Genomic DNA, 13,109 nt, shown 5'->3' on the forward strand with positions numbered 1-13,109 from the left:
ATGCTTAAATGTAAAGAGTGGCTTGGCGCAGATAAGCTTTGTGGGTGATATACATACGAGTTGGCTTCGTGACACTGGGCTGTGTGCTGCCAGATGTGCATTAAGTGGCTTAGCACCGTGCCGCTATTGGGATTGTATGGCGCTCGGTGTCCCAGGAGGTTTAGGGCCATTGGGTTTTATGAGTTTGTTAAAGTTATTTATTTATTTTGCAAATGATGAATGCCTGCGCATGCGGGCCTTCTGTCTTTGGTACGTACTGCACTTTGGATGCAGGATAACTAGAAAGCAAGGGTTATGAAGCAGATAATTCGTAATGGGGTGTATTAGACTAATAATGAATCTCTCAATTAACCGTAATCCTATGTTATATTTGATGTACTACTTTTCTTCGCGTTATCTTGCAGGAATACATTTCAAGCTGGGGTTAAAAGCAAACCAGTTGTTAATCTTACAGTGGTTACCAATTGCAAACGAACATATTGTTGGCAATCAAATGCAAGAATATTTCATCTATGCCTAACCCATCGCAGGGCTGGTCTATTACAGTTCATGTGAGTTTGGTAGCAAACAATTTATGAAAGGTCATGGCACCCTTATTATTTGAGCCACATGAGGAGTGAAACCGTTGGCTGTGTCTTAGTGCATGAATAAACGATGACAATTATCCCCCATGCAATTTTTCAGCGACTGTTGGGGCAAGTGCTCTTCGCGAGCACCTATGAAGGCTGATACCACCCACAAGAGGGTGGAGGAACTGGCGAATTTTGGCAGGAGCAAGGAGACAATAACATCCAACAGGATTGGCTGAGAACACCACTTAAATTGTGACTTATCAAAACAAATCTCAAGATATTTTTTTCAGAAGGTCCTTGCAATGGGATTTTCGGCCATCTCATGAATAATTAACGAACAGTAAAGTCCACAAAGAGCTGACGAACTGATCAATCACACAAAACAAGCCACCATGCATATGGCACATCGCCACAGAGACCGGGTCACACGTTTTCTGCATAGAAAAAGGATCACGTGGCTCAATGTAGAAAAAGAGGCACTGTAGCCGGACTACCATCACCACAGTGAGCTAATACACACAGCTGCAATCATAATTATCATTTTAAACATTTTGGAACAAAGAACGTTAATTTTACGCCCCTAAAAATATTACAATTTGAATGAGAGAAGACAATTATTTTTTCTTTGTTCGATAATGATGACCTCCGATGACCTCCACAGAAGCAATGATGAATAATTATCAATCATTATTAATCATTGTTGCTGTGACTGCAAAACAGCTGCATAACCAGACCAGGTCAAGGCAGAAACAAGTTAGTACGTCCAATTAAAGTGTGGCCTATGTAAAAGCAACATCATCAGCCAAGATTACTCCATTGCTGGATGAAGGCTTCCCCAAGCCGCCACCAACTCTGACTACCCTGCGATGAAATACTCGACAGAGTACCTTTGCACAAACCCATTACATCATTCCACCTCCTTTGTGGACCGTCCCTCACAAAAGCGTTCCATTCCTTGGCTGCCATTCCATTTTGATTTTAATGTCCATCGGCCATCCTCCCTCCGAGCCACGTGTCCAGTCCAAGCCCCGCTTACTGACCTGAACGAATGATGCAATTCGCCTGCATAAAACTCTGAAATGCAATGTTTTATCTTTCTATCTCGATGTAATTCCAGGCATACGCCTCTGTATGCTTCTTTGCGCATTCTTCAGTATTTGTTGTCCGTTTTTTTTATTGGGAAATAACCCCATTATCTGAACCGCTCCTAGGCCTTCACCTAGGTCGACTCAGCCTCAAATGAGTACCTGGTGCGGTGTGTAAACATCGCCACTGGGGAGACAAAGGCGGCTGAGCGTGGTGTTGGCCACCCACCCCCTCGTGTGCCGTGCCTGCCTTCATAGGTGCTCGCTAACAGCACTTTCCACAAAAGTATGTTAAGGCTATACGGGGATCTTTGTCTTTTTTTGGCATTAAGCACTATTGTACTGAGAATTTGTAATTTTAAAATAGCATTGCTGTTATACAGGCACTTGTTTTCTGGCCCATCATTCACCTCCAACACAATAATCAATAAGACCCCTTAAAAAGCTATAAATAACTCTCACATACAAACAGGATTATACATGATTGCATATGATAATGTATCATGCGGACTGTTTATAACATCATCACCGTCATTATTTATTCACATTCATATACCATGCATGACTTGTGCTGCATGACAATGAACGTATACTGTACCATTTATCCTTATCCAAGGTTATCTGCCAAGGTCACTCAAAGACAAATCCAACTTTTTTCCTCCTTTCAAATAAACGTTCACGTGACCTCAGCCATACCCGTGGCCTGAATTGTTTTCGTTTCCCTTTGTGTTTGATGACTAATGCCACCTTAGAGAGCCCCTTATCTGGCATTCTGCAACTATACAGCCTGAGGCAATTCATTTTTAGCAGGCTTTGTCCTCCCCTCTAGTGCTATTTGTGCACATTCATAAAATAGCTGGGTGACATTAAAGGAGAAGTCTGGAACCCAGAGGGATATTTAAAACCTTCAGCGGGAGGCACTGCGAGGCTGGATGTACGATTTGCAAAAAGACGGAGGGACTGACCTCAAATCTCAAGGAAATAAATTGTGGTGCCTCAGCTGATTACCACACAAAAAAACGTCAACAGTGATTTCTTGCTGCTCAAATAAGGAATGAGGTAGCGAGCCAGTGGTGGTGAATCCACATTTCTAAGGCGCGATGAAGTCTATCCAATAAGGCAACCACAGTTGCCTTTTCCTCAAGTGGTACCTGTTTTATCGTCCCGGGGAGGAGATGATGGACCGAGTGAACCGAGCCAGAATTTCAACTCGCAACCCCACCGATTGCGAACCGAGCCAACAGACTAGTTTCATTACTGCTAAAATTATATATGAAATCAAAACGCTTAAAAACGTAATTACCAAACGATGAATCACACATTAAAACGAAAGACTCCCATCTTAAAATATGCACGGGCCAGCAGTTCTGTCTGCATCAATAGCCCCAAGCCAATTGTGGAAATTCTCCAGTTCCATGGCAGGCACCTCTCTATTCGTAGAACAGGCGGCCACTGTTAGCGACCATAATATTACAATATATAGCTAAAGCATGATCTGATTCATAAGAGATAATTACTGTACATTACAATTATGTAGTACATTTGATGCAATTCGGTTCGCATTAATCTTCACATTTATGCTTTGGGCTGTGATACCCCTGAAGAAATCGCAAGGCAGCTGTTTGCTACATAATCCTGCGTACTACCATAATGGAACAATTATTGCCCTGAAGCTATCTAAGACGTGTAACGGGAATAAGCTGCTGTATACCGCACCGTCTCCCGCAGGATTAAAACCATTGTCAAGACGGGGAGTTTCAGCGACATCATCAGCCTGCATTGGCCCATCTCTTCACGCTCCCCCCTCTCTTCTGATTTCCAGCCAGTTTTACTTCGTAGGACTGATTTAAGCTACCTGGCTTCAATTCGTAATTAATTTTTATCCTTTCTCAGACCACTGTATTCATATTCTCTATTCACATCCTCATTTTTCGTGCATTACACTGGTCAACACACTTTTTCTGGCATATGGTATTCCAACGGTTTTAATGTAATTTTGGGGTGCTGATTCCAAATCTGGCATCAGTTTTTGTCTATCACATCAGGTTTTTTGAGATATAAAATATTGAATTTTCAATAAAAACTGTAGAAGAAAAATATTAAATAAATGTGGATATCTACATAAAATTATATTATAAACACACTATCCTAAAAATACAGCACCATATTTTAACACTAAAGCAGTCACTAGACTCGCAACAACTTGCAATCATAAGTGACAGAGTTAATTTCGGGTACAATCAATGAAAATGGGGTATGCCGATAGCATAAAAATGAGATGTGATGGAGCAAATCTGAGATCAGATTTGGAATCAGCACCCTGGAATTAGTCTAAAACAGCTGCAAAAGTCCAGGCCAGAAAAAAATGTTTTTTTTGTTGACCAGTGTAATAATTATTATTTGGGGATGATGTAACTTTTGAAGGGCCCAGGAGATGTTCAGATATAACTTGAATCCAGGTCACCAGTATCACAGAGCCATCCATGCCTTGTGCCTTCCACTCCACCCACCTAAACACAGACATAGAGGTCCCCTGTATGGACATTTAGGATGCTGGGATACGTGGTGTTAATGAACATGGCATACAAAATGGTAGTGTGGTTGACACCGTGAAATTAGTCTAAAACAGCTGCAAAAGTCCAGGCCAGAATTTTTTTTTTGTTGACCAGTGTAATCAACCGCTGCAACTTCCCAGGGCCGCGTGGCATACAAGACCCGGTCTCGCATCTTAGAAGCCCTCGCCTCGCCGACTGCAGACTGCTGCACCCGCAGTGCGACTGGCGAGTACCAATCCGACTTTGCCGTAACATCAACATCATCATCATCATCTTCACGACAGCTCGAAATTTTGAGAGCGTTATTTACACCTATTGTCCAACTTGGATGCCCCTATCCGTGGACGCAATGAGATGGCCCGCACGCGTTCACGCGGTGTACGACGTCCTTCACAACCCGAGGGTCGCTCAAGCTCAACTTGAGAAACGGCGCCCCACTGGAGGATCTTATCTTGGGGGTGCCCCACTGCTCAGCCTGCCTGTGTCTTCACAAACCAACCCCAGCCTGCTGTAGGGAAGCGCGAGGCCCAGCCAAAGTGGTGGGATCCACCGAAGGGGCCTGCACGTTCCTCCGTTCCGCCGGACTGTCCCTCACTGAATCGACCTTCGCCTGTGGATCGCTCAGCTGATTTATACGGTGACACCTCTCAAGACGTGATTGGCTCAAGGCTTGGGTTCACTCTGCCAAGTAACATGCTTCTTTTCTATTGGCTGTACTAGCTTTCCATGTGTTGTGTTGTTGATTGTATTGCTTGTTTTACTTTTTTATATCCATCGAAAACTTATTTCTTGACAACTGATCTACGTGTGCGGTTTGTGGTCCTTCCCCTGCACCTCCAATTAGCATGGATGGCTACGTACGGTGCGAAATGTGTTCAACATACTTACATATCAGAATGCTATGAAATGTAATTCAATAGCATATTTTCTACAAAATACAAAAATCGATTCTCACACATACCGTTCGATGCCTACATCGCATGAGTGAGACTCAATATGAACAAATTAATGAATTTACACCAAATCGTTAAACGTCCATAAAGTACCACAATGAAATGCATCGTGTGAAAAGGAGACAGATGCTTTTTAAAATCGTCCATTGAATTAAATTGCACGCACACGGATGATCCACAGCCAAAACGTACGCACATTGTTTTTTATCCAAGTCGCTCAGTCGCAGGTAAATGGATCCTGGGAGAGAAAGATAAACCCTCTGCGGATGCCTCCCGGGGACTGCGAGCTAAACTGCGGAGTCGACTGGTCTGGGCACGGCCGCACCACCTGCCCGTTTCGCCGGAGACGAGATGACGGCGCGTCACATTCATCATCTCGGGCCTCACCTGGACACACCGCTGAGTTGTTGCAGATGCGCTGCTCGCGCAGGGTTCCATTGCAGAGGTTGGGGACGCAGGCCCACGTGCGCACCTGCGATCCCTCGCCGCACGTGGTTGAGCACTGGCTCCACTCGGACCACTCCTTGCCACCCCCACCCGGGGACTGATCCTGTTCTCCTCCTAGATGATAGAAATCGTCGTCGTCGTCATCATCAACGTCGCTCTCATCGTCATCATGATGACCATATTGCCGTTTGAGATGAATCAGGAAAGGGGATACGCTCTCACCAGTCATTCAACAACAACAGCCATTCGCCACTAAGTGGTGGTGACGTCACCACGACGCTTGTGCCAGGCTATGTGCACCTTGAGGCCACGTGAAGTGATAATTGTTTTTTTACCCTTTTATCTGGCAACAAAACTGACACCTTTTTTTTACAAGGAGTCATGTTTGCATTGACTACAATACCTGCAGTCGTAATGCAAACAAAAACATAACTCTCATAATGTATGCACTGTCCTTGAAGTTAATTGGTCCACACCCGAGACAGCTTTCCTTAGAGCCACGTGAAGTGTCGAACGCCCGCTGGCAGGAGGCCACGGGGCAGACCCAGGTGCCACAGGTTGACTGACTGACGACACACACACTAGAAGGTATGGAAAAATTGACGTACACTGATGCAACATAACACACCGGTACTCACAGAACAGTCTGACGCTGTATCTGTTCCCTTTGACTGAGTTGCAGACTCTCCATCAGAAGTCGCCTCAATTCAACAGCTGCTTTCCCATTCGAACGCATGGCACGAGTCATCGTCTTTTGATGCCACGGGCCGCCAATAAACTATTTCGGAAATGAATCGAGGAACCGTCCTAACAAGTCTAGGGCACGAGGAGTCAAATCTGCCTTTGGAACACGGAGTAGCCAATCGTCAACAGGCTCGGTGCTGCTACACGGCAACAGACTGTGAAGCTTCGTGTTCAGCTGCTTGTAACATTCGTCTTCCGACTGCGTCGACATCACGAGAGCTGATTTTGACGCACCCCGCAAGATTTTCTGACCGGGGTTACGAATCGCGGGAAAATAACTTATGATAATTGTTTTTTTTTACCTTTTATCTGGCAACAAAACTGATACCTTTTTTTACAAGGAGTCATGTTTGCATTGACCACAATACCTGCGGTCGGAATGCAAACATTAAAAACACAACTCTGATAATGTATGCACTGTCCTTGAAATTGATTGGTCCACACCCGAGACAGCTTTTCTTAGAGCCTAGTCTCACATGGTGTTGGACCAGATGACGCCAAAAGGCGCACAACTCAAAGACAATGCACCATCAGAGTATGAGAGCTCGGGGTAAGCATTTACACCATTGGAACCTCATTTGGCAGTAAAAAATATGATAATTGTTTTATTACCCTTTTATCTGGCAACAAAACTGATACCTTTTTTTACAAGGAGTCATGTTTGCATTGACCACAATACCTGCGGTCGGAATGCAAACATTAAAAACACAACTCTGATAATGTATGCACTGTCCTTGAAATTGATTGGTCTACACCCGAGACAGCTTTTCTTAGAGCCTAGTCTCACATGGTGTTGGACCAGATGACGCCAAAAGGCGCACAACTCAAAGACAATGTACCATAAGAGTATGAGAGCTCGGGGTAAGCATTTACTCCATTACACCAATAAAATCAATTATAATTGCAAAAAATGTGCTTTAAAAAAAAAGAGCCAATATTGTCAAATATATAATAATGATACTTTCTATAAATAATATATGGAAATAAGAATGTAATTGAAGTAGCAAAAGTTAGTCTCTATTTGGTTATGCAACTCATTCTGTATCATTTCAAGTCACTCCGAACATTTGTTAATGCTCACTCTTACGAGTCGAGTCCATCATAGGTAAAGGTGCAAGCGTGCAAAGTTTTATTTCGTTTGCGGCCAAAGGTACGCAGAACAAAAGCACCATATGAAAACACGGTACTGTGTTTTCAGTTCATCTTAATTAATGAAACACGAATGACATGTTAGTTGCCTTCTGCAGTATTGCTCTTGGTCAACTGTCGGAAAGACACAAGTGCCCAAGCGTGACAGCATTTCACTTAAAATAAATAATCAATATTACTGCTATTAAGATTGCTGCATAAATGTATTACTTCTGAAATAAACTATGGCATGAGAGGTAGACTGATCACATAATATATATATATTCACACGACACAAGTATAGTTTTGTGATAAAATCATAAGCAACAATAAAATGCAATATCCGGTTATAGTTTTTACAGCACTTCTGATTGGCTTTGTGAAGTCAAAGTCAAGGTTAAAGTACTGCTCTGCGCAGCTGAGCAATGGTATGGCAAGCATATTCATTCACGGCCTTGAGTGGGTGGTGAAAATTTCTCATTTCCACGGTTGGAACCAATATCTGTATATAATATCCACAGAGAATAGGTTTTCCCCTTTTTTCTGGCAACAAACCAGGTGTAAAGATGTTAAAACACCAAACTGAAACCTTTTACAAGGAATCATGTCTGCATTAACCGCAATACTTGTGGTCAGAATGCAAACAAAAAAACGTACTCTGATAATATATGCATTGTCTTTGAAACTGATTGGTCCACAGCAGAGACAGCTTTCTTTTGAGCTTAGTCTCAAAACGGTGTTATACCAGAGGACGCCAAAAGGCGAACAGCACAAAGACAATGCCACTAGCAGAGTAATGAGGGCTCCACTGCTGCCTTTCTTCATTGACCACGGATGAATGATTAGATGTGTCGACCTCCAGTGGGATTTGAGCTCTCAAGTTTCCAATTATGGCACAGGTGCTCACATGTGGTGCAATAATATCTGCGTGTTTACATAATCGTATAATATTAATAAAGTCTAGAAGACTCAGAGGCCTGGCTGATAGAGCTTAGAACTGGGATTGAATTAGCAACTTTCTGATTGTGACTCAAGTGCGCTCAACCACACTGCCACACATCTTTAATGATTTTTGCCAAAAGCGACATTAAGCGCATGTTAGAAAAATCTGGAGGTCTTACTTTCATGCGCGATTCCTGTCAAGTGAAACAGACTGTGCGTGTGATATAATGGATAAGGTACACGAACATACAGTGAGGGAAAAAGTATTTGATCCCCTGCTGATTTTGTACGTTTGCCCACTTACAAAGAAATGATCAGTCTATAATTTTAATGGTAGGTTTATTTGAACAGTGAGAGACAGAATAACAACAACAAAATCCAGAAAAACGCATGTCAAAAATGTTTAAATTGATTTGCATTTTGATGAGGGAAATAAGTATTTGACCCCCTCTCAATCAGAAAGATGTCTGGCTCCCAGGTGTCTTTTATACAGGTAACGAGCTGAGATTAGAGCACACTCTTAAAGGGAGTGCTCCTAATCTCAGCTTGTTACCTGTATAAAAGACACCTGTTCACAGAAGCATTCAATCAATCAGATTCCAAACTCTCCACCATGGCCAAGACCAAAGAGCTCTCCAAGGATGTCGGGGACAAGATTGTAGACCTGCACAAGGCTGGAATGGGCTACAAGACCATCTCCAAGCAGCTTGGTGAGAAGGTGACAACAGGTGTTGCGATTATTCGTAAATGTAAGAAACTCAAAAGAACAGTCAATCTCCCTTGGCCTGGGGCTCCATGCAAGATCTCACCTCGTGGAGTTGCAATGATCATGAGAACGGTGAGGAATCAGCCCAGAACAACACGGGAGGATCTTGTCAATGATCTCAAGGCAGCTGGGACCATAGTCACCAAGAAAACAGTTGGTAACACTACGCCGTGAAGGACTGAAATCCTGCAGCACCCGCAAGGTCCCCATGCTCAAGAAAGCACATATACATGCCCGTCTGAAGTTTGCCAATGGAACATCTGAATGATTCAGAGGACAACTGGGTGAAAGTGTTGTGGTCAGATGAGACCAAAATGGAGCTCTTTGGCATCAACTCAACTCGCCGTGTTTGGAGGAGGAGGAATGCTGCCTATGACCCCAAGAACACCATCCCCACCGTCAAACATGGAGGTAGAAACATTATGCTTTGGGGGTGTTTTTCTGCCAAGGGGACAGGGCAACGTCACCGCATCAAAGGGACGATGGACAGGGCCATGTACCGTCAAATCTTTGGTGACAACCTCCTTCCCTCAGCCAGGGCATTGAAAATGGGTCGTGGATGGGTATTCCAACATGACAATGACCCAAAACACACGGCCAAGGCAACAAAGGAGTGGCTCAAGAAAAAGCACATTAAGGTCCTGGAGTGGCCTAGCCAGTCTCCAGACCTTAATCCCATGGAAAATCTGTGGAGGGAGCTGAAGGCTCGAGTTGCCAAACGTCAGCCTCGAAACCTTAATGACTTGGAGAAGATCTGCAAAGAGGAGTGGGACAAAATCCCTCCTGAGATGTGTGCAAACCTGGTGGCCAACTACAAGAAACGTCTGACCTCTGTGATTGCCAACAAGGGTTTTGCCACCAGGTACAAAGTCATGTTTTGCAGAGGGGTCAAATACTCATTTCCCTCATAAAAATGCAAATCAATTTATAACATTTTTGACATCCGATTTTCTGTATTTTGTTGTTGTTAATCTGTCTCTCACTGTTCAAATAAACCTACCATTACAATTATAGACTGATCATTTCTTTGTCAGTGGGCAAACGTACAAAATCAGCAGGGGATCAAATACTTTTTTCCCTCGCTGTAGCACTAAATTCACACACCCCAGTGGAATGATGGACAGTCAACTCCCTTTAATTAATTATGAGGATTTAAGTTAAATTACATTTCGTGCAAGTTGTATTTAATTAAATAATAATAATAAAACGCTGCCTGCTCTTAGCATTTTCATACCCACGTTTTAGACTAAAAATAAATTTCTAAATTAAATTCAAAGTACGGCTGAAGCTCGGCTAACTTGCTGAGCGTGGATTTTTAATAACCAGCCTTTACTTTAAGGCTATTCAAGTCACACTCGATGAAAGAAATTCGGTGGCATCAGCAATTTGTTATGCTGGGGAAAGGAAAAAAAAGAGTTAAGTGATTAAACTGACATGAGTAAGAAAAATGAAAGGTACGAGTTAAACTTTGGCTGATAGCCTTGCCATGAGAAACGCTGTGGCATATTGGATGCCCAAAGCCAACTCACGCTTATTGACAGAAACCGTAACAAATGCGCATTAATAATCCCCTGATTAACTGAATGATCATTCATTTTCAAAATAAGTAAATGCATGCATAACATATCAAAAAAACAGAGCGCACGTGACTTTGGATGCAGAAGGCATGGCTGAACTTCAAACCTGTTCAAGGTTAAAAAAAATGGGGGGAGGGGGGATGTCATTACAAAATTTGTGTGCAGGTTAGCCGACCGGCTTGGGCGACTTGTCAGCCAACGAAGCCAGCAAGCCCTCAGAGAAACTGGCAGTGCTGAGGAATAACGAATTACAGGTGACGGGCAGTGAAATAAACCTCACTGCTGTGTTGGAGGATCGTGGGAAATGGGCAACGCTTATTTTTCTTTTTTATCCGGGGAATTATTTTCGCACGCCACATCCATTTCGCCGTATATGTTGTCAGCATGATTTTTTTGGTGGAAACCTGCTCGTATAATTTGAGGAATATCAGGTATAATATGAGCCAAGAATGCCTGTTTGTGTGTAACGCACGTGACGTCACTCCACATGCCGCCCCCCCCCTCCCCCATCATTAATATTCATGAGCGGGTGGATTTTTACACTCACGCAGAAGGTCGAGCGGCAATATATATTTTTTTGCAAATTCGCTTTAAGTTTGACGTTTCTTTATTGAAAGTTAATCATAATTGGTTTTTTACCCTTCTATTTGGCAACAAAACTGACACCTTTTTACAAGGAGTCATGTTTGCATAGACCGCAATACCTGCAGTCATAATACAAACAAAAGACATAACTCTGATAATGTGCACTGTCCTTGAAGTTGATTGGTCCACACCCGAGACAGCCTTCAAGGACAGTGCACATTATCAGAGTTATGTCTTTTGTTTGTATTATGACTGCAGGTATTGCGGTCTATGCAAACATGACTCCTTATAAAAAGGTGTCAGTTTTGTTGCCAAATAGAAGGGTAAAAAAACAATTATCATATTTTTACTGGCAAATGAGGTTCCCATAGTGAAAATTAATCAACTAAATAATTCTACGCAGCAACAAAGTGGATTTGGTGTCGATTTAAAGCTTTTGTGACTGCAGGGATTCATATTCTTGGTTCTTTCGGTAAAGTCACGTAGAAGGGAAACAATAAATGGTTGTATTTCATTATTTTATTATTTACCTTCTCCGTGAGTTTACCGAAAGAACCAAGAATATGGATTTGGTGTCTTTATTTATTTCTTCAGCACTTGAGACAAAAGGTAAGTCTAATTAATGCTTCTACATTATGGTAAAATAGACATTTCTCGGTGATTTTCCAGATATTGTATCGATTTCAAATTTATTTCAACCCCAGCGACCAAAAGCAGAAGAGAATAAAGTATCAGAGCAGTGAATTTGAACAAATTGAAGGTCAGTTATATACAGTGCTACAGTGAACTGCAGTGAAGCGTTGTATAGCTTCTTTTTGTGCCAGATTCACTGCCATGAATACAGTGCTACAGTGAAATGCAGTGAAGTGTTTTATGACATACTCTTGTGCAAGATTCACTGCCATTAATACAGTGCTACAGTGAACTGCAGTGAAGTGTTTGATGACATACTTTAGTGCAAGATTCACTGCCATTAAATTTACACAAGATACAATTATACTCAATTTTCCCGTAAATATTACAGCTTCCGTCCTATAACGGGCAAACAAGCTAGTCTCAGGTGTAACGATGTAGGACCACGATGGAAAGGCGGATCCAGTGCTAATCTGTTGTTTAATTTCCTCATGCCAATAATCCCCATTCTAAGCCAGCCTAGCAGCGTGCATAGTGAACATGCACACATGATTAAATTGGCAATAGTTCAATACCTTTCAAGCTTTAAAAAAAACAAGAATAGGTTTTACCCTTTCTGGCTATTAAACAGGTGTTAAGATGTTCAAACACCAAATAGAAACCTTTTGCAAGGAATCAAGTCTGCATTAACCACACGTACTTGTGGTGAACATGCAAACAAACATGCTCGGATAACATATGCATCGTCTTTTAAAACTGATTGGCCTGCATCTTCCAAGCTGCACGATGAGTTTACGTCACACGGCGCATGAGGTGCGACACTGGGAGATCGACATCACACGCAAAGACGTCCATTGGAAGGCGGATTGAGAGGTGTTCACGGCTCGCGATGTCATCACCTTGATCGAAAAAGGTTTCTTCATCATCGCCGTCTTTGTGTTGCCCAATTTTTGTTGAGCAACCCTTTGACTGATTTGCCTCGGGTTTTCTCTGGAGTGTGTCCAGAGTAGCAGCAAAAACGTCGCTGCTACTCTGTTCGTTTTGGATCATCCTAATGCAGAGTAACGGATGGACAGAGATAGCGCATTAACGCGAATTATCTTTGTTGGAAAGCGTTACAAA

At 42.7% G+C, this 13,109-nt stretch overlaps 1 protein-coding gene across 1 annotated transcript in view; it reads right to left on the reverse strand.

The window, feature by feature from the left end:
* Positions 1–13,109, reverse strand: part of LOC133353066 (adhesion G protein-coupled receptor B3-like) — a 176,243-nt gene that overhangs the window by 116,915 nt on the left and 46,219 nt on the right. Inside the window, 1 exon segment of the mRNA XM_061569166.1 lies at positions 5,553–5,726. Within this exon segment, the coding sequence (XP_061425150.1) occupies positions 5,553–5,726 (174 nt within the window).

The sequence above is a fragment of the Lethenteron reissneri genome, chromosome 42 (genome assembly GCF_015708825.2).
Source record: "Lethenteron reissneri isolate LAM-NWPU_2019-01 chromosome 42, ASM1570882v1, whole genome shotgun sequence".
In the NCBI taxonomy this organism is placed as follows: domain Eukaryota; kingdom Metazoa; phylum Chordata; class Hyperoartia; order Petromyzontiformes; family Petromyzontidae; genus Lethenteron; species Lethenteron reissneri.